Raw genomic sequence first — 22,991 nt, forward strand, 5'->3', positions numbered from 1 at the left:
TACCTTCAGCAACATCACTAAAAGTGGAAGGAAATGAAACTGCTGTGCAGTAAAATTTAAATTGATAGTAATGACTCAGCAGCTTTTTACATATCATCTGATTATTTCTTCAATTAAAAAATATCAGCTTGGTGGAAAAGCCAATTTATTTACTATTGCCCAGGTTGTTCTGCTGCTGGCCCTGTTCCTTATTGCTATTTGTAGATGTCTTGTTCCCTGCATTGGAACGATGGCTACTGTTCTAAAGTGCCTCTTTGTACAAGGAGCATTTGGGGAGCTTGTGAGATTGTGAAAATTTAATATAAGTGAAGGAGGATAAGTGTTACTGCATCAATTATTAAATAAATATAAGTCACTATAAGCACATCAAAAGCAGGGAGATTCAGTGTGAATTGTTGACAAGGAGATGACTCAATAGCAGCATGTAGTGGTATTTAATTTTTAAAGCCTGTATATCTAGTGTTTAGAGATCGTGTTGGTGCTTAATACTCTGCATAAACAATGTGACAGTGGTTGCTCAGTAAATTTAGAACTGATCGCAACCTAATTTTAGTTACATTTACAAATTTTCCCAGCATATTTGTGTACAGTTCCACATGAACTTACATGCATATACTGCTCTCATACTGACACCTTTACAGACATTAGCAGTAACAACATACACACACTCACAGGGAAACGCGTGTAAATTGATGTGCACTATCTTGCTAGCATATAAAAGCATACTTTAGTACTTAAGTAAGGCACTCTTGATAGGTTGATTCTGAAGATAAAGATGTATGGGATCCAAGGTGAATTGCATATTTGAATTCAAAAATGACTTGCCTATAGAAGGCAGAGAGTAGGGGTAGGAGAGTTGTTCTGCCTGGAGATCTGTGACCAGAGGAGTTCCAGAAGGATCGGTGCTGGGGTCTGCGTTGTTTGTGATACATATCAATGATTTGGATGAAAATATAAATGGGCAGATTAGTAAGATTGTAGAAGGCAAGATGGGTGGAGTTATGGACTATCAAATAATGCAGCAGGACATAAATCAGTTCCAGGTACGTATGGGCAGAGAAGTGAAGATGGAGTTTAATCCAAAAAAGTGTGAGGTGTTACACTTCGGGAGATCAAATGAAAGGAGAAAGTATACAGTTAATGGTAGGGCCATTAATAATATTGACGTACAGAGAAATATTGGGGTCCAGGTTCATAGTTCATTGAAATTGGCTCTGCAAGTGGTAAAGAAGGCACATAGCATGCTTGCCTTCATTGGTAGGGGCATTAAGTATAAGAGTAAGGAAGTCATATTACAGTTGTATAACATTTATGGTAAGTCAGACCATGCTTGGAATACAGCAAGCAGCTCTGGTTACCCCATTTGTAGAAAGGATGTGGAAACTGTGGAGAGGGTGCAGAAGACATTTACCAGGATGCTGCCTAGATTAGAGGGTATTAACTACAAGGAAAGGTTGGACACACTTGGGTTATTCTCATAAGAGCATCCGAGGCTGATGTCAAAGCAAGGATGTAATGCTGAGGCTTTATAAGGAATTGGTCAGACCACATTTGGAGTACTGGAGTACTGGAGTTTTGGGTCCCTCATCTTAGAAAGCATACAATGAACACCTACACTGTGTCCGCCAGAGAAAGCAGGCTCTCCCAGTGGCCACACATTTTAATTCCACATCCCATTCCCATTCTGACATGTCTATCCACTGCCTCCTCTACAGTAAAGATGAAGCCACACTCAGGTTGGAGGAACAACACCTTATATTCCGTCTGGGTAGCCTCCAACCTGATGGCATGAACATCGACTTCTCTAACTTCCGCTAATGCCCCACCTCCCCCTCGTACCCCATCTGTTACTTATTTTTATACACACATTCTTTCTCTCACTCTCCTTTTTCTCCCTCTGTCCCTCTGAATATACCTCTTGCCCATCCTCTGGGTCCCCCCCGCCCTTGTCTTTCTTCCCGGACCTCCTGTCCCATGATCCTCTCGTATCCCTTTTGCCAATCACCTGTCCAGCTCTTGGCTCCATCCCTCCCCCTCCTGTCTTCTCCTATCATTTTGGATCTCCCCCTCCCCTCCCACTTTCAAATCCCTTACTCACTCTTCCTTCAGTTAGTCCTGACGAAGGGTCTCGGCCTGAAACGTCGACTGCACCTCTTCCTACAGATGCTGCCGTTGCTGCTGCGTTCACCAGCAACTTTGATGTGTGGTGCTACCTCAGGTGATATCTTCCAGATAGTCCATGAAACAGCTTCTTTCACTTATTTTCCATCTTCATTTTCTTTTAAATGTGGTTCTGGTGCTGTTGGAGCCTGATGGTGTGTTTTCAGGCTGATTGAGTGATCTGGTGCTTTGCTGTGTCCGAAAATGTTCCAGTAGGCGAGTGGCCTTGAGGCCAAGAAGCTTGGAGAAGGGGCGTGAGCCCGTGATCGACGCCATTTCTTGCCAATCAAAGCATAGAGGAAGATTGAAACATCGAGGTGAGTGTGGAAGGCAAGTGAGTGTTCAGCATCATCTACCAGCCTCTTGCTCACTGTTGCCGTTGGAAGGTGTCTGTGTGACGGTCTCTCTCTCCCTCTCGCTTGCTGCTTGCAAGGGAAGGCCCCTGTGTTAAAATGGTCTCACTCTCCCTCAATGCTGTTGGAGAATGGAACCAAAGTTCTGGGTCTGCATTTTATGGATTGGACTCTTTGAGCTTTGTGTTTTTGCATTCTGCGTTTGCACTCATTCTTTCTTATTGCCATTTGCATGGTTTGTTTCTTTTTGTGCGCGTGGGGATTGATGTTCTTGTTGCGGTTTGTGCAATTTTTTTTGTGCGTGGGGGGCTTGATGCATTTTGTCGTTTGCACGATTTTTTTGCGTGGGGGTGTAGATGTTCTTGTTGCTGTTTGCATGATTTGTTCTTTTTTTTTGCGCATGGGGGTGTTGATGTTTTTCTTTGAATGGCTTCCATAGTTTCCTTTGTTTCCTGGCTGTCTGGAGAAGATGAATCTCAGAGTTGTATACTGTATACATACTTTGATAATAAATGTACTTTGAATAGGGTTGACAGCTAGAATTATTTCCCCAATGGAGATACGTCAAACACCCAGAAGACATGCTTTTAAGTTTGGTGGGGGGTATTTAAATGCACCATAAGGGGCTAGTTCTTTATGGCAGAGAATAGTTGGTGGCTGGAATAGGTTATCAAGGTTAGTTTGAAATTGGGCAGTTTGGCAGAATTTAAGAGGTTACAAGATAAGACACATGAATATGAAGGGAGTGGAGAGAAATGGATGATATACAGGAGGTGGACATTTAGTTATCATTGGCATCAATCAGCACATTATGGGCCGAATGACCTGTCTAATGATGTATTGTTTTATGTTCTAAATATGAAGATATATTAATTTGAACCAATGCACAGACATATCATATACTCTATTAATATGCACTGAATGTCAAAGCAGAGTTTGTAAGTTCCCAGCCACAGCAACATAATCATGCTCGTACATAAGATTCCCATTGACACAAATGTTTCCACAATGAAGCACAAACCGAACTGATACATACTGAGGGTCAGAGGAGTTGGTGTGTGTTGGAGATGTGCATTCTGACAGTGAATGATCGTCTGAGTCACTTTTCATGTAATCGCACGACCCCATTGGACGTTAATAACGTGGAATGCCGCAAGCCCGTTCACTGGCAGATAGCTGGTGTGGAGAGTAGGGGGCAGCTGCATAGCCTTGGGCCTAGTGAGGATAAGGCCTCAAGTCGTGGTTTTGCCTGTTTACAGCCACCCAGGAGAGAGGCATTGGAGTCAGTGTGCTCCAACAGAATGCTGCTGTAGTGCGGCATCCAAGCTGGAATCAGTGCTGCCCAAGTGTTCACTTGGCAGCTGACAAGCCATATTGTGTTCAACTGCAGATTGCTGCAACATTCATGGATTCTGGTCTTGGAGAATATTTTATTTTCTTGTGTGACTATTTTACTGATACGAGGGGTGATTGATAAGTTCGTGGCCTAGGGTAGAAGGAGTCAATTTTAGAAAACCTAGCACATTTATTTTTCAACATAGTCCCCTCCTACATTTACACACTTAGTCCAGTGGTCGTGGAGCATACGGATCTTGGACCTCCAGGAAGTGTCCACAGTAGGGCTGATTGATAAGTTTGTGGCCTAAGGTAGAAGGAGATCAGTTATACAGCTCTCGTTATATGCAGGTCAACACTTTGAGTGATTATGCAGAAAGTTTGAAGTTAATAACTCATCTCCTTCTACCTTAGGCCACAAACTTATCAATCACCCCTGCTGTGGATACTTTCTGGAGGTCCAAGATCCGTATGCTCCACGACCGCTGGACTAAATGTGTAAATGTCGGAGGGGACTATGTTGAAAAATAAATGTGCTAGGTTTTCTAAAATTGACTCCTACCCTAGGCCACGAACTTATCAATCACCCCTCGTATCTTATATGTGCTATATGTGCCATGTGCAGTCGGTGTGTGACTGTCAGTACTGTGTTTCACACCTCGGCCCCTGTTTTGTTTGGCTGTATTTGTGCATAGCTGAATAACAATTGAACTTGAACTTAACACATTCATACTGATGAGACAAAATCCAGAAACCTCACACTGACATACAGTTCTGTACATACTCACTCTGACAACTGGCATAAGCACATGTCTATACTGATGTGTGCAAATAGTAACAGGAATAGAGACAAATGATATAGGCCAATAAGGACATTTAAGGACTAGTACAGAGTCTCTCATGACATTCAGACTCAAGCACACACTTGGAGACATACACGTAGGATGAACCCTCCATACTCATTCACATACAGACACACACATAGCTTGAGACATATCAGAAACACTGAAAAGAAAAATAAAGGCATTCTGTTTGGCTTCCTTAAAATGTTTAATTCTTTAAAAAAATTATAGTCTTCGGGTTAGAGAAAACCAGAATATTTTTGGTCAGGTCTAACAATAACAGTATTTTTGGTACAATTTGACTTTACACTGTGAATGAGAAACAGAATAAAAACGAGAACACTTTCAGTTATTTCAGAGGAACATCTGCTGTTGACTCTACATTTGCTTAACTAATTAATGAGTGTGGTCCAATCTTATCATTGGATTTATGGGTCTTCTTGTTGATGGCACATAATGTACAGGATGTCTTGTCAGGGCCTATTTGTTTAACCTCTATAAAACAGCTGGCACGCAGCCTACTGACCATTAGGAACATCTAACCAGCATTCAAGCCATCCACACAATGTGTTTGCTCAGACTTTTGAGCTCTATTCCATCTGCCTTAAACATGACTGGAATATTGCCATGGTAGGCTAACAGTGCAACCCTGTCCCTGCAGAAATCTCAGCCTCTTTATATTATACATAGCAACAGTTGCGCTTTGGAGCCCTTGAAGTGTATGCAGGCATAGCGATAATCCTGCAGTACACAGGGTCACATATACACTGGAATTCTCACTATTTTCACTCATAAATACAAGCAAGAAATACAATTATCAAAGGTCCAGCCGAAAATTCTTGACAGGGCTGAAGGCATTCTACCTATATTCTTGCTCACTGTATCAGGGGACTTTCCATGGGATTATATGGAAGGCTGAGTGATTTGGAAATTCTGCAGTTCCATTAGCAGTATTATCCAGAGAATGGACTGCACCATTGTGGACCCTAATGGAAAACTGGGATGGCCCAGGGTATCTTTGCAATCTCTTTGTCTATGACTGAAGATACAGCTGACTTTGTAATATTTTGCAGCTCTCACTAGATTCAGGAGTCCATCTTGGAATGTCCTTGTCCATCAAACTTTCTTCCTTGCCTTAAGTTTTGGATAGCCTTCCAACACAACCAGAGGGGAGGGGAAGCCAAATCCAACCCAACCCATTGCAATCTTGCCTTCACCTGACACTTAAGTTACCACCAGCAAGTGGAATGGCAGAATTAAATCCAATTTAACATCACAGTGTTAGGGTCAACTGTCAAAGCCTCACTGGCTGCATGTAACCTATTCTGGAAATACTACTAATCAGTTGAGACATGAGTGAAAGTTTGATCATGTTTGCATTTACCTAGAGTTATAATCCTCCTCCTCAAATGTACTCTCACATTAATTCATACAGTGCTAGCCATTTCTACCAAATAGTCAATCAGAGAACCAGAACTAGACCTGACAGAGGCCAGGAACCAATCCAGAGGTGTGAAAAATCTTAGTTGATTTGTCAGATGCAGGGAGGCAAAATTACTCAAAACCAACTCATTTTACAAAAAAAAACAACCCATTTTACACTCAACATAGAAACCCAAACACCAAAAGAACTGATTGGAATATCAGGCATGACAGCTACAGCACCCAGCCAGGTATTTGTTTAGTAATGTGCCGAAGATTGGGTTGGCCTCTAAATGGTGGCCTTTCCTTTGATGTTTGAATTAATGATCCCAAAGTGAGGCTCACTAGTGGGACTACTAAATTGTCAACTCTACCTCTATGACTTAGCTTTGCCAGATATATGCAAAACAAGAGAAAATCTCATTCAGAAAGGAGAAACCTCCAGCTGAGATGCATGCCCTATTTTTATCATCAGTCACTGGTCAATTTCCTTCTTTGAGCATCAGACATTGTGTTTCTATATACCTCTAGATAAATAACCACTCTTAGTTTATCTACTGAACATTTTTACGAAATGTTTTTAATACAACAAAATATCAGGCTACATTCAATCTTATTAAAACTTTATACCAGCAGCCAATACCCTCCCACCTCCAACAGACTCATCTTCAAATAGAACGGTTCTCACCCAGCAAGCATAAGCTAACGGCTTTTTCCAACGCATATTCACTTCAGTATCGTGGTCCGCTAAAGAGCATCATCTTGGAACACAGATGGGGATATTCACAGGTAGTGCAGCCAGTGGCTAATCCATCCAATCTTGTGTTTCCCATGGCCTACAGGATCGTTTGGGGGATCCAGAATGCGTTGTGTGTGTATGTTACAGAGTGCAAATATATTTTTTTTCATTTAGTCTGTTAGACACATACTCGCTATTGAAAAAGATTGGCACATTCAGACAAATACCTTATAATATCCAACATTATCTTTTTTTTTCATTTATAAATACGTTCACCAGAAGGCCAGGAAATGCTTAATAACAAACAAACAAAAAAATCCCAGCTATTTACATTTACAAAGTTAACATGAATTTTCCTGATGTCATAAATTAAACATAAAAGTTTTTCTTTTCTTGAAATTTGAAACTTTGAATTCTTTTTCATAGAAGGCAAATTATTTTTTTCCAGGGTTGGGAACAAGAGCATGGGAGGTGCCTCTGTCGGGGACCTCACCTACAGCCTGGTTCTTTTGCCCATTCCTGTCTTCTGTTCATCTTTTGTCCTGTAAATAACCAAAAACAAAACATAAGTAACATTGGTCAGTGCAAAATAATACTGGGGTTAAAATTGTTGAAATATGAAAGTATGTTGCATAGACAAGGTCTTAGTTCCTTGCGTATAGAAGAGTAAACCTATATTGAGCTGTTCAAGATGATTAAACAGTCCAATAGAGTAGATAGATAGAAGGTATTCTTTCTAAAAATGTCCAGAACAAAGGTCAGTATAGGTAAGGTGGGCTGAATGGCTTGCTTCTGTGCTGTATCTCTATGCGGGAAATACAAGCTAATATAACAACATTCGGATATGACCAAGAAACACTCCCTACTGATGGAAGTGGAATTCTCCCACAAAAGTAGTTGTTGAGGCAGGAGTTAATTGAACATATCAAATCTAATATTATTACATCTTTGTTAAAGATGAGAGGAATATTGAACCAAGGTGGATAAATTTAGATACTGATGCTCTAACCAAATGACAGCACGGGTTCAGGATCTGGAGCAATAAACATTCTGTTGGAAGAATACAGTGGGCCGAGTAACAGAGGAAAGGAACTGTGTCAGGAGTCAGTGCAGGGTTGTGTCCTGATGTAGTGTTTCGACCTGAGATGTTGACAGTTCCTTTCCTCCCACAGTTGTTACTCGACCTGCTGAGTTCCTCTAGCAAACTGTTGCTCCAGATTCCAGCATCTGCAATCTCTCTCGTGTCTTTAGGCTTAGAGTCTGAATGGCCACCCTACAACCTATGCATGAGATTACACGTTCAGGGATATTCAATATTCAGGAGGGATAGACATGAAGGAAGGGGAGGTGGGGTGGCGTTGCTGGTTAAAGAAGAGATTAACGCAATAGAAAGGAAGGACATAAGCTGGGAAGATGTGGAATCGATATGGGTAGAGCTGCGTAACACTAAGGGGCAGAAGACGCTGGTGGGAGTTGTGTACAGGCCACCTAACAGTAGTAGTGAGGTCGGAGATGGTATTAAACAGGAAATTAGAAATGTGTGCAATAAAGGAACAGCAGTTATAATGGGTGACTTCAATCTACATGTAGACTGGGTGAACCAAATTGGTAAAGGTGCTGAGGAAGAGGATTTCTTGGAATGTATGCGGGATGGTTTTTTGAACCAACATGTCGAGGAACCAACTAGAGAGCAGGCTATTCTGGACTGGGTTTTGAGCAATGAGGAAGGGTTAATTAGCGATCTTGTCGTGAGAGGCCCCTTGGGTAAGAGTGACCATAATATGTTGGAATTCTTCATTAATATGGAGAGTGACATAGTTAATTCAGAAACAAAGGTTCTGAACTTAAAGAGGGGTAACTTTGAAGGTATGAGACGTGAATTAGCTAAGATAGACTGGCAAATGACACTTAAAGGATTGACGGTGGATATGCAATGGCAAGCATTTAAAGATTGCATGGATGAACTCCAATTGTTCATCCCAGTTTGGCAAAAGAATAAATCAAGGAAGGTAGTGCACCCGTGGCTGACGAGAAATTAGGGATAGTATCAATTCCAAAAAAGTAGCATACAAATTAGCCAGAGAAAGTGGCTCACCTGAGGACTGGGAGAAATTCAGAGTTCAGCAGAGGAGGACAAAGGGCTTAATTAGGAAGGGGAAAAAAGATTATGAGAGAAAACTGGCGGGGAACATAAAAACGGACTGTAAAAGCTTTTATAGATATGTAAAAAGGAGAAGACTGGTAAAGACAAATATAGGTCCCCTGCAGACAGAAACAGGTGAATTGATTATGGGGAGCAAGGACATGGCAGACCAATTGAATAATTACTTTGGTTCTGTCTTCACTAAGGAGGACATAAATAATCTTCCAGAAATAGTACGGGACAGAGGGTCCAGTGAGATGGAGGAACTGAGTGAAATACATGTTAGTAGGGAAGTGGTGTTAGGTAAATTGAAGGGATTGAAGGCAGATAAATCCCCAGGGCCAGATGGTCTGCATCCCAGAGTGCTTAAGGAAGTAGCCCAAGAAATAGTGGATGCATTAGTGATAATTTTTCAAAACTCGTTAGATTCTGGACTAGTTCCTGAGGATTGGAGGGTGGCTAATGTAACCCCACTTTTTAAAAAAGGAGGGAGAGAGAAACCGGGGAATTATAGACCGGTTAGCCTAACGTCGGTGGTGGGGAAACTGCTGGAGTCAGTTATCAAGGATGTGATAACAGCACATTTGGAAAGCGGTGAAATGATCGGACAAAGTCAGCATGGATTTGTGAAAGGAAAATCATGTCTGACGAATCTCATAGAATTTTTTGAGGATGTAACTAGTAGAGTGGATAGGGGAGAACCAGTGGATGTGGTATATTTGGATTTTCAAAAGGCTTTTGACAAGGTCCCACACAGGAGATTAGTGTGCAAACTTAAAGCACATGGTATTGGGGGTAAGGTATTGATGTGGGTGGAGAATTGGTTAGCAGACAGGAAGCAAAGAGTGGGAATAAACGGGACCTTTTCAGAATGGCAGGCAGTGACTAGTGGGGTACCGCAAGGCTCAGTGCTGGGACCCCAGTTGTTTACAATATATATTAATGACTTGGATGAGGGAATTAAATGCAGCATCTCCAAGTTTGTGGATGACACGAAGCTGGGTGGCAGTGTTAGCAGTGAGGAGGATGCTAAGAGGATGCAGGGTGACTTGGATAGGTTGGGTGAGTGGGCAAACTCATGGCAGATGCAATTTAATGTGGATAAATGAGAAGTTATCCACTTTGGTGGCAAAAATAGGAAAACAGATTATTATCTGAATGGTGGCCGATTAGGAAAAGGGGAGGTGCAACGAGACCTGGGTGTCATTATACACCAGTCATTGAAAGTGGGCATGCAGGTACAGCAGGCGGTGAAAAAGGCAAATGGTATGCTGGCATTTGTAGCGAGAGGATTTGAGTACAGGAGCAGTGAAGTACTACTGCAGTTGTACAAGGCCTTGGTGAGACCACACCTGGAGTATTGTGTGCAGTTTTGGTCCCCTAATCTGAGGAAAGACATCCTTGCCATAGAGGGAGTACAAAGAAGGTTCACCAGATTGATTCCTGGGATGGCAGGACTTTCATATGAAGAAAGACTGGATGAACTGGGCTTGTACTCGTTGGAATTTAGAAGATTGAGGGGGGATCTGATTGAAACGTATAAGATCCTAAAGGGATTGGACAGGCTAGGTGCAGGAAGATTGTTCCCGATGTTGGGGAAGTCCAGAACGAGGGGTCACAGTTTGAGGATAGAGGGGAAGCCTTTTAGGACCGAGATTAGGAAAAACTTCTTCACACAGAGAGTGGTGAATCTGTGGAATTCTCTGCCACAGGAAACTGTTGAGGCCAGTTCATTGGCTATGTTTAAGAGGGAGTTAGATATGGCCCTTGTGGCTACAGGGGTCAGGGGGTATGGAGGGAAGGCTGGGGCGGGGTTCTGAGTTGGATGATCAGCCATGAACATAATAAATGGTGGTGCAGGCTTGAAGGGCCGAATGGCCTACTCCACCTATTTTCTATGTTTCTATGTTAATAGTTCAAAGTAAATTTATTATCAAAGTATGTACAGTGGTATATCACCATATACTACCTTCAGAATTACTTTCTTGCAGGCATTCACAATTGATCAAAATACAATACATGCAATGAAAAACTGCATACAAAGACTGACAAATAGCTAATGTGCAAAAGAAGACAAACTGTGGAAATAAAAAAAATTAAATACATCGTACTGAGAACGCGAGCTGCAGTGTCTTTGAAAGTTTATCCATAGATTTTAGAATCAGTTCAGAGTTGAGGTGAGTGAAGTTTTCCACACTGGTTCACTTGTCATAGGTAGTTCGGTCACTATCTGAAGCATCAATGCTTTCATAAACACAATTTCTACTGTTCAAATACGCCCTCCTGCCCCTCTTCCTTGATCTAGTGTACTTGCTGTGCTCAAGCCATGACCTTCTACTGTTTCTAACTCATCGCTTCTCAAATTTGTGAAACACAATTTTCTCAAATTTCACTGGTACAATTGCAGACTGTGACGGCCCCCGAGTCAACACAGTGGAGTTGCGAGATGGGTGTACGCAGGAAGCCTATTGTATGTGGAACTTGGGAAGAGCAAGACTGGGTGGGTCAAAGATAACCGACCAAGTTTGGGGAGAAAGAGTGAAGAGAGGCAGCAACAAATGAGAAGCTATACTGTAGATGGCAATTTTTATCAACGTGTCATTGTTTATTCAATTTAAAATGTTTCCCCAGCCTTCCCCTCCATGCTCAGCGGGAGAGGCTTTGTTGTACTGATCTACGAGGTAGAGATGAAGGGTTTGATATTAGAGAACTTTCTTATTTGAAGTGTAACAGTTGGTTGAACATTTGTCTGGCTGCAAAAGAATGAACTTCAACTTCTGAACTTCTGAGTCAATCAATTTTGTGGCTGTCAGTCCCCGACTGAATGTTTATTAGTCTGAGTAAAAGAGAACACCAATTCGTCAAGGATATTTTCAGTCGCGTTCGCTTAAACTTGTAATGCAGTTCCCTCCGCTGTGGCCCCTTCAGTACCCCACCCCTCAACCATACAAGAAATGACAGGCAGACTCTGGGAGGTGGATCTCCATGGCACCTGCTTGCAGACCAAGAAAGTTGCTTCTCACTGGGAGGGTTGTGGGGGTGGTAGGGGGAAGCGTGGGGGAAATGTGATTACAGGCTTAAATAAATCCTTTAAAGATGTCTGTTATGCATTGCAGAAGTAAGAATTTGTTAAAGCAGCATTTTCCCATGAGAGACCCAAAAAAAAAACAGGAACAGGTTTCTCTTGGCTCATTAGGTGATCAAGTTGCACTATCTCTGATACTTGATTCCATTTTGCATTTTTCTAATATTCTGACCGTAGGCAGCAAAGAAAAAAATACTGCCACATCACACACTTTGAAGTCTATCCTTATGTATGTAATTCATATATTAAAAGCATGTTCACTTCATTAGACTTCAAGATTGCTCAATACTCTTCCCCTTTAGGGTACAATCTGTCTTTAAAGAAATGGGAGACATTTATCAAACATACATGCTTTAGGGTACAGACTGAACTGAACAGGCTAGACATTTGTACAGAAATTGAATAATTTAATAAAAAATAATTCCTTAAATAATTATGATTGAATGTTTGGTTTGGCAAGTTTTTAACTGTATTTTGACAGATTAAGTTCTGCCATTTATAACTAAAATCTGGAAGGCCACAGCCCTGATGGTGATGAAAATCTTTGACATTAGAGCAGATGTGAAATAAACAGAGACTCTTTAACTGAGTTTCCTACTGAACAATGTGTATTAAATTTATCTGAATGTACAGGTCCCTAAGCAGTATCTACACATGCCCTCGCATTAGTTCCGATACTGTTAGGCCACTCTATCTGATATAGTCCATTATAAAAACAATAACAGAATTGGTCTGTTTTCTTCGGGATTTTAGATTCCTGGACAATCTATTTTCTGTCGGCACATTGCAGAATTTTAGCATCAAATTTCCTGCACAAAGAAGCTAATGATGTGATGTCTTTAGAAAGCTTATGAGAACATTCTAATAGATGGACAAACAGCAGGATTAGGATTAGTTACTTTGCCCAGGGGAAAAATGGACTAAACTTGTTGCTTTTGATCTGGCTAACAATCCTTGTACTTTCTGCATGTGGTCCCTACAAAATACAAGGTTATATGGTCTGCAGTGAGGTAGGATGTGAGCGATCCTGGGACGAGCGCATTTTTATTGCACTGCAGTGTGGTGTTGGGCGTAATACTGACTTGCTGCAGTTGGCACAGTTACCTTATCGCTCCCTGGACCAGGGTTCAATTCCTACCTCAAGAATTGACTGTGCGTGTTCTCTCCACAACTGTGTGAGTTTGCCTCGGGCGTTCTGGTTTCCTCCGACATCCCAAAAAATCACTAGTAGATTAACTGGCTGCTGTAACTTAGCCTTTAGCATAGGCCAGTGATGAAAAAACAATTAAAAGGGGAATCGATGGGCATGTGAAGGAGGATATGTTGTAGGTCTATAGTGAAATAAGAAGGAAGAGGGAGGGAAATGGGACTGAGATAGCGCTGCTGGGAGCTGGCATGGACCTGATGGGTCAAATAGCCATGGTCTGTGCAAAGAAACATACAACGAAACAGCACAGGAACAGGCCCTCCAACCCTCCATGTCTGTGCCAATCATGATGCCAAAGTACATCATCTGCAAACCTCTATTCTCTGCCTGTTCGTGTGTCTCACAGGGTACCTTCTAAATGTTGGTATCGTATCTGTTTCCACCATTTCCCTATGCAGCGCATTCTAACCTAAACCTTATATCGCTGCATCATGACTTTCTGACTTCTATACTCAATGCCCTGACCAATAAAGGCAAGCATACCATACACTTCTGGTGGCACTCTTAGAGAACTACAGATTTGCAGCCCAAGATCCTTCTGTACATCAATGATCCTCTTACATACAAATAACTTGCCATTTATTGCATACTTTAATCATGCATTTGACCTTCCAAAATGCAACACCTCACGCTTGGCTGGCCTTAACTTCATCTGCCATTGCTCTGTGCAAGTTTCCAAATAATATACATTTTGTTGCATCCTTTGGCACCCTTCCTCACCAGTTTTCATGTCGTAGTGAGTAGATGAGCAAGGTCTTCAACTTAAGGAGAACAAAATGAAGGATTTCAGGGTACTAAGGAGAAAGCAATTGGGACTGGTGCATTTGCTCTGCTGGGAACTGGTATGGATCTCTTTTGTGCCAGGAATGCATCCAACATGGTGAATATGGGTGTGAAGGTTGACTATAGTGTAGAGACTGAAGGGGAAGGAGAGTTCATACACGGTGAGCTGCTTCAGTGCACCTTGAACAGTTAGACTCCTTCATCCAGGAGGTGTGAAGATGAGGTGAATCTGTGGAATTCGTTGCCACAGGCAGCTGTGGAGGCTAAATCTTTGTGTATATTTAAGACAGGTTGATAGATTTTTGATTGGTCAGGGCATGAAGGGATACAGGGAGAAGGCAGGAGATTGGGGGTGGGAGGAAAAAATGGATCAATCATGATGAAATGGCGGAGTAGACTCAATGGGCCAAATAGCCTAATTCTGCTCCTATGTCTTATGGTCTCCAAGCAGCTAAAGTTCAGAGTGTTAGGCCAGGGGTTTAAGCATTTAATAACCCTATAGATGCATTAACATCTGGAAATCCCATTGTATTTGAAAATAGGTACTCAGGTTGCAAACTGCAAAGACCACTCCAGATGATGTGATTCCAAGCAGCACCTTGGTTTGGTGAATGGCCCACAATACAATGAGTGAGGAGGGCAGCTTTTCACTGGCTCCACTCATTTATGTACAGGAACTGTATCAATGGGCTGTTCTAGTTGCATGAGATCCAGACAAAAAAACTTATGTTCTCAGAAAATTTAGTAGAGGCCCCAACTCTGGAAAAGACAGGTGTGAGATCCTGCTCTCGCACATCTGCAGAACTAAATCCTTCCAGAGAAAAAGAGGGTTACTTGACAGCACAGTGGCTCACAGATCCAAATCTGGCCTTGAATGTTGTCTGTGGCTGTAGATGCTCCAGTTTCCTCTGCTAAACGGGTGCTAGTGGTTAAGTCAATTGATGTTGTAAGTTGCCTCTAGAATAGGCGGATGGAAGTGTTGGGGAGCTGAGGGAATGTGAGAGAGAACAGATCACCCAGTAAAGTAGGGCTGTGGATATGATGGGATTGCTCTGAGAGCCAGCATGGACTTGATGGGTTAAATAGCCTCCTATGTTGTGCAGAATGATAACGAAGGAAAATTAGCACTGACAGGAAAAGTCTAAGAGAAGGTCAATATCAGGAGAAGATGGCTGTAATGTGACAAAAAAAAAATTATGACTACAGCAGAGTTGTCTATTCTTCTCAGTCCCCTGCCATCTTCAATCTGATTTCTCAAACACTACTCTGTTCTGCATTTAGCAGATTCAGATTCCAGTGCCCCTCTCTCTCCACATACTACCTCCACCCTCACATTCCTTAAGTCTTAAGCAGAGCTGACCTATTTAACAATGAGGGACAGATTCTCCAAACACCTCTTTATACTGTCACTCCTTTCTTGGAGAAGGTTGTACACAACATGAGACAGAAAGTGTGACTGGAGGAGACCAAGCCTGAACTGGCTAATCTAATCCCATGTAAGAGGATGTGCTGGGCATCACAGGCAGTGGGGACAGTGATGCTCTACATCGCAAATAAATCTTTTCCTTTTCTACCACGAGCTCACCACGCACCCTTGCAAACCACAGGATGAGACAGCTGCTCTGCCGATTAACCTGGCATTGCACAGGCCACCCAAGCATGCAGGGAGAGGGGAATTGATTTAACATCTGGAAGGTAACTCTGATAATGCAGCTCTGCTTTGATGCTGACCAGGATTATGGGCTCAGGTCCTAGAGTTCACCATTATGTGACACAGAGTGGCACTGGCTGAGCTGAGCTGACAAACTCGGTCCCGTATGATGGAGTGCACCTTGAATCAATGGGAAACATGCAAAATGCAATAGAAAGCACCAATACGTGGTGACTCTCTATGTGCAGCTCCAATGGGAATCGTCAAATTTTCCCATGTAGGACTACTACAGTTGAAATCCACAGTCACAGCCATGGGATTTAGTAAGCAACATTGCTTTAAGGTGTTTAAAAAATCTTTTGATCCTCTAAATCAATGGATCCTGGATAGCAGACTCAGGTCGTGAGTGCAATACCCCTTTAAGAAAATGGAAGCAGGGAAGGCACGTTGGGCTACAGGTGCAATTGAAATAGAGAGGCCTTAGACACCCACTCCCGACTATCCCACTGGCGAATGTACAGTGTCTGGAAAATAGAACTGAACACACCTAAGCAAGATTGCAGTACCAGAGGGATATCAGGGACTGCAGTGTACTTTACTTCACGGAAACATGGCTAGCCCTTGGATGCAGCGCTGCTGTCACCAGGTTCGGATGTGGCCCGAGTGGGGAATGAGAGACACTGAAGCAGATCAATAGTTCACAGACTTTAATGCGAACAGTGTTAAAGGGAAAACAATAAATGCTAGGCCAAACAGGGCTGTTAACTGAAGCTCTCAAATGCAAAACGAAGTCTACACTGCGGCTGAAAAGAACAACTAAGAATAAAACGAATACCGCTAGTCTTCAGAGTCAGTTGACTCGACAGTCCAAATTCTCGGGCAAGGTGGAACGCAAGCAGGCAACGAAGCGTTGCTATGTCCAAGTCTCGACAAATACTATGACGGAATGAATGGAGTTAAATACTATTACAATGAAATAACAATTAGCTGATGTACATATTCACGAGCACAATTGCCATTATCTGTTATGCTGCCAAATCCGTGGTTGTGACAGCTGCAGCCTGATGGCTCACCATTCTCTGCAAAGAGAGGTCAGTTGAGTCTTTTAAAGGTACAGGAGGGGGAGTATGCTATGTGATTAGCTCATTGTGGTGCACAGACATGGTGGTTCTGTCTCAGTTCTGCTCATCCGACCTGGAACATCCATTAGTCAAGTGTTGTCCATTCTATCTGATGAGGGAGTTTTCCACTGTCATCCTGGTAGCGGTGTACATTCCACCCCGGCCAACATCAGGCAGGCATTGCAGGAACTGAGCACCATGATCATCAGTAACAAAACAGCACACCTTGATGCTTTACCTATCATTGCGGGAGATTTCAACCAGGCCAGCTTGAAGAAATTTCTGAATAATTACCACCAACATGTCACCTGTGGAACCAGAGGACCAACACACTTGACCGTGGTTATACCACCATTAAGAGCAATTACTGTGCCGTCCCACACCCACACTTTGGAAAGTCCGGTCATGAAAGTGCAGATCGGAAATAACATCTCCTCCTCACTGACAATCAACACTGGCACATCTCAAGGATGTGCGCTTAGCCCATACTTTGTTCTCTCTACACCTATGACTGTGTAGCTAGGCACAGCTCAAACACCTTCGATAAATTCACCGATGATACGGCTATTGTTGACAGAATTGTAGATGGTAACAAGGAAGAGTTATAAGTGTGAGATCAATCAGCTGGTTGAGTGGCATTGCAACAACAGCCTTGCACTCAATGTCAATAAAACTACGGAATTGATTGTGAACTTCAGGAAGGGGAGGTCAGTACAACACACACCAGCCCTCATTGAGGGATCAGCAGTGGAAAGGGTAGCAGGTTCACGTCCCTGGATGTCAACATCTGTGAAGATCAATCTTGGGCCCAACCTAATGATGCAATTACAAAGAAGGCAGGACAGTGACTATATTTAGGGGCTGTGGACAATTCTGATTTGATGGAGAATGGATGTGAAAGCACAGAGGAACATCTGGAGAAATTTCTGAAACGCCCGTTCGCTGCTGTCGTTACTGTGTGGTTCGGAATCTTTCAGAGGGTAGGCCTCAAAATCCCCAGCCTTGCCTGCTTTTGGCGGCCGAGAAGGAGGTTGAATCGTTCGGACAGAGATGGCGCTCAGTACTCGGTGTCGGAGAGCTGATCAGAGCTCGAAGTTTTCGGATGACTGAGTCGGATTGTGGTCGGCATGGCAGGGAGAGTTTTTCTTCCTTCTCCCGTCTGTGTGAGATGTGGGACATTTGAGAAACTTTGAACTTTACTGTGCTCACGGACTTCTTCATCAAGTTATGGTATTGTTACACTGTTTGTAACTATATGTTATAATTACGTGGTTTTGTCAGTTTTTTCAGTCTTGGTTTGTCCTGTGTTTCTGTGATATCACACCGGAGGAAATAATGTATCATTTCTTTATGCATGCATTACTAAATGACAATAAAAGAGGACTACGTGTCTTCATAATCATATATTTCATTAGGAGCTCAAGGAGGCTTGGCATATCACCAACGCCTCTCTTAAACTTCTACAGATGTACCATCCAACTGGTTGCACTGCAGAGGAATGGAAAAATCTGCAGAATGTTGCAAACTCAGCCAGCTCTATCATGGGCACTAGCCTCCCCAGCATCAAGGTCATGCCCTCTTCTCATTGCTACCAACAAGGAGGAGGTACAAGAGTGTGAGAACACACACTCAACATTTTAGGAACAGCTTCTTTCCTCTGCCATCAGATTTCTGAATGGACAACGAACCCATGAACACGACCTCACTTATTTTTTTTTGGGCTCTCTTTTTGCACTACTTATTTAATTTAATTGCTATATGTATTTCTGATTGTAATTTATAGTTTAAAAATTATTTATTGCACTGTACTGCTGCAAAACAACATACAGAATGCCTGTGATATTAAACCTGATTCTGATCATTTCGGACCTCGGATTTACAAAAAACTTCATTACTTCTCTTCCAATGTGCATGGGTTTTTATTTGGTCAAGCTGAGTGGACACAGCTTCACTTGAGACTAAAAATTGCAGCAGTCTCTCAGTACTGCATTGAAATGTCTGCCAAGGTGACATGGACCAGTTTATGGTGTCAAGTGTGGAAACATAACCAGCTAATTCAGAAGTGACCATTGATCCAAGAATAATGTTTTAGCAGCTTCCGATTTGTCGTGCCCTAAATTGTTTACAAATGACTTCTTAACTCATTGGGTGGCACAGATGCGCAGCTGTTAGACCCACTAGCTCAGAGACTAAGGTTCAATCCTGTTCTCTGATGCTCTCCATGTGGAGTTTGCAATGTGACTACGTAGGTTTTTGCTGTGTGCTCCAGTTTCCTCCTATATTCCAGTTATGTGCGGGTTTCCAGGTTAACTGGGCACTGTAAATCGCTTTTAATGTGTAGGTAAGTGGTAGAATCTGGGGGAAATTAATGTTGGATTAGTGTTGATGGTCAGTGGGCTTAAGGATGTATTTATTTGCTTTACCTCTTTATGACAATGAAATTGGTGAAAAAAGGCATGCAGTGTACAAAAAGTTTCTGAAAGTGAGAGGTTGATTTAAAAAATTGGGATTAATGTAGGATTAACACACACAAAATGCTGGAGGAACACAGCAGGCCAGGCAGCTTCTATGGAAAAGAGTACATTCGACGTTTCAGGCTGAGGCCACTCATCAGGACTGGAGAGAAGAAGATGAGGAGTCAGAGTTAGAAGGTGGTGGGGAGGGGTGGTTTGCATTACCAGAAGTTTAAGAAATTGATGTTTGTGCTATTCTGCCCAGACGGAATATAAGGTGTTGCTCCTCCAAGCTGAGTGTGGCCTCATTGCAGCAGTACATGGACTGGCATGTCAAAATGGGAACGGGAAGTGTATTAAAACTGGGAGATCCTGCTTTTTCTGGTGGATGGAGTGTAGGTACTCGGCGAAGCGGTCTCCCAATGTAGGATTAGTACAAATGGGTGGTTGGATTCTGTGGACAAGGAGCTTGTTTCCATGCTGTGCCTTTCTATGACTGTGAGTGATTATGTCCTGTCTACAAAATACAATTTAACAATGAGGTGTGGGTCCATTTGATGACCTTGCTAACGGTACAATGACTCTGAGCAGGTTCTAATGATGAATGGCATCATTCAACAAGCAATAGCTCAGATCTGATTGAGGCAGGGCCAAGAAAGACTTTTTGCTTTATGTTCATCAAACCAGCTTGTGGAAGCAGTCTGGAGGATTCTGATTTGAACAAAGCGCAGCTCCACCACATCTCAACCGTCAGCATTCCTGTGACAGATCCACCAATGGAATCTGCAGCCAGGATGAAAGAGCCTTTGTAGAGAAGCAAAAAGACACAACAAAAGGGGGAAAAAAAAAAAGATGACTGAAAGGAATTGAGGCTGAAGTTGGCCCTTTGCTCTAGGTAAGGCCTGACAGGTCTGGGCAGGTCTCAGAGCAAAGAGTCATCTCACAAGCTGTTCTTTTCATTCCAGTAGCAGGCACATTAAGGGAGTATCAGGTATATAAGGTGCAGGGGGTTCAATGGATGTTAATACAGCGATTAGCTTTGTAATCTAAACCGCATAATGGAGCTCTAAAGGACTCCTGACATAGTTATCTATAAATCCTTGCCCTCAAGCGGGGAGCACACCGATCTCTCTGGAGAGAATTTTCATCGCCTCTGCAACAAATGATAATTTAACTCTTAAAGTACAATGGCTTGTAAAGCAAAGTTTCATCACCTCCTTCAGAGTTACCCTATTCCATTAGAATGGTAGATTTGTGAACCTAATGGTCGAGTTTCCATCTTGCAATATTCTTCTGCAACCTAATATAGAATTTCAAACAATTAATGTTACTAATATCAATGACTCTTCTCCTGACTGAACATAACAATTTCAGTAGCTGTGGTACTGACTAAAATTTGGACAAATGCAGTTAGTGCTCTATCAATCCAGTGTACATATACACAATAATAACGGTACTGACCCAGACTTGTAGAGGTGTGGTAATTGGTATCAACTCCACAGCAACAATCATTGCACTGATTCAGATTACAATCTGACTGTTGTATTGATTGAAACATGCAGAAATGCAAAGGTGAGTTAGGTGTTATACCAAGCTATTTCTCTACAAATGCAGATGCTTATCCCAATCATCTACAACTTACCTGCAAGCAGCTATTTGTAGCATTATTAGCCTGAATCTTTGGATAGCATTCCTCTACATTTAACTGGAGAAACACCAATTGCCACCTCACCATGGTAGCTAAAATTCATCTGCTGTTTTTACGAGCTATATCATTGTAAAAGGTGTGTGCTGATAGTTGAAATACATTAGCTTTCAAAATCATAGGGCAATTAAATCATAAATATAAAAACTGTTACCTGTAAATAGAAGAAATTCAGATGAAAGCTCAGAGTGTGGTTAGGATTATGAATAGGGGTTGAAGTGAATAGATACTTTTAAGGGTTAATCAAACAATCAGTCCCACAGGAAAGAGGGCTCTGCTGATAGAACTGGTACAGTGCATTATGTAACTGGACTAGCAAACCAGATGGCTGGGCTAGTGAACCTGCAACATGAGTTCACATCGCATGTCAGCCGGGGGATTTGGACCCTGTTAATCAAATCAATCTGAAATAAAATCCAGTGTCAGTAATGATGATCATCAAATTCTTGTCATGAAAGCAGTTACCTGATGGACACTAATTTGCTGTCCTTACCTGGTTTGCACAGTATTTGGCTCAGGACACACTCCGGTGTTGATAGCTCTTAACTGTGTTCTGAAATGGCTGAAAAATCATTGGATTCCAGGGAAATTAGGCCTGAGAAACATATGCTGGCCTTGCCCTCAATGAATAAAATGAGTTAGGTGGATAGATGTAGGGTGGATGGCCCTGTGGAGCAGAAACTAGGTGGGTTGGATGATACAAATTCCATAAGTCTGGCAATACTCATTTCTCAGTCATTTGCAACAATTACAGAGGGCCATAAGATTCCCATGGAATTTCAGAACCAAACCTTTACAGAAATAATAAAATTAGGAAGAATTCTACATTTTATCCTTAGCACAGACTTTGTGTTTATATAAATGAGAAATAAAATGTATGGGGATGCAATGCAAACTGTTAACAAAGAATATTGAACGGTACAGCGCAGGAACAGACCCTTTGATCGACAACGTTGTGCCAAACCAATTAAATTAGTAATCAAAAGCCAACTAAACTAATCTCTTATGCCTATACTTCCATATCCTTCCATTTTCCTCATATTCATGTGCCTATCTAAAAGTCTCTTAAAAGTCCCTAATGTTTCTGCCTCTACCACCACCCCAGGCAGTGTATTCCAGACACACACCACTCTGTTTTTATAAAAAAAAAGCAAACAAACAAACAAAACTTGCCCCTCACATCTCCTTTGAAGTTACCCCCCCTCCACCTTAAATGCACACCCTCTGGTATTAAACATTTCAACACTGTGAAAAATATATTGTCTGTCTGTTCTGTCTATGCTTCTCATAATTTTATAGACCTTGATCAGATCTCCCCTCAGCCTCCAGGAACTCAGCAGCTCAGGTAGCATCTATGGAAATGAATTAACAGTCAATGTTTTGGGCCGAGACCCTTCATCGGGACTGGAAAGGAAGGGGAAAAAGCCAGAATAAGTCACCTGCAAACTTACTAACCCACCCATCTACGTTTTCATCTAGGTCATTTATATACATCACAACAGCAGAGGTCCCAGTACAGATCCTTGAAGAACACCATTAATCACAGACCTACAGCTAGAGCAAGTCTATTCCACCAAGACCCTTGTTTACCATGGTCAAGCCAGTTCTGAATCCAGAACAGAAAATCACCATGGATCCCATGTATCTTAATCTACTGGATCAGCCTCTCATGAGGGACCTTGTCAAATGCCTTATAAAAATCCATGAAGACAACATCCACAGCTCTACCTTCATCAATCACCCTCATCACCTCATCAAAGAACTCAACTAGTAAGACACAACTTGCCCTGCATAGAGCAAAGCTGGCTCTCCCTACTTTGGCCATGGTTTTCCAAATGCTTAGAAATCCTATCCCTAAGAAATTCTGTCCTTAAGAAAATCCCATCCCTAAGCTGATTCTGAAAACATTATAAGGCTATCTTCCACATGTCATGGGGTCTTTGTTAGAATTACTGGAAACCCCTGTACATTGCATGTTAGATGGAACAAGAG

The 22,991-nt window shown here is 42.2% G+C and overlaps 1 protein-coding gene across 4 annotated transcripts in view; it reads right to left on the reverse strand.

The window, feature by feature from the left end:
* Positions 1-4,888: 4,888 nt before the first annotated feature.
* The window catches only part of robo3 (roundabout, axon guidance receptor, homolog 3 (Drosophila)), a 609,199-nt gene continuing 591,096 nt past the window's right edge, over positions 4,889-22,991 (reverse strand). For all 4 annotated transcript variants that reach the window (XM_063038553.1, XM_063038552.1, XM_063038556.1 and 1 more), the window contains one exon: positions 4,889-7,393. In XM_063038553.1, the coding sequence (XP_062894623.1) occupies positions 7,382-7,393 (12 nt within the window). In that variant the 3' untranslated portion in view covers positions 4,889-7,381. The remainder of the gene's footprint in view (positions 7,394-22,991) is intronic.

The sequence above is a fragment of the Mobula hypostoma genome, chromosome X2 (genome assembly GCF_963921235.1).
Source record: "Mobula hypostoma chromosome X2, sMobHyp1.1, whole genome shotgun sequence".
In the NCBI taxonomy this organism is placed as follows: domain Eukaryota; kingdom Metazoa; phylum Chordata; class Chondrichthyes; order Myliobatiformes; family Myliobatidae; genus Mobula; species Mobula hypostoma.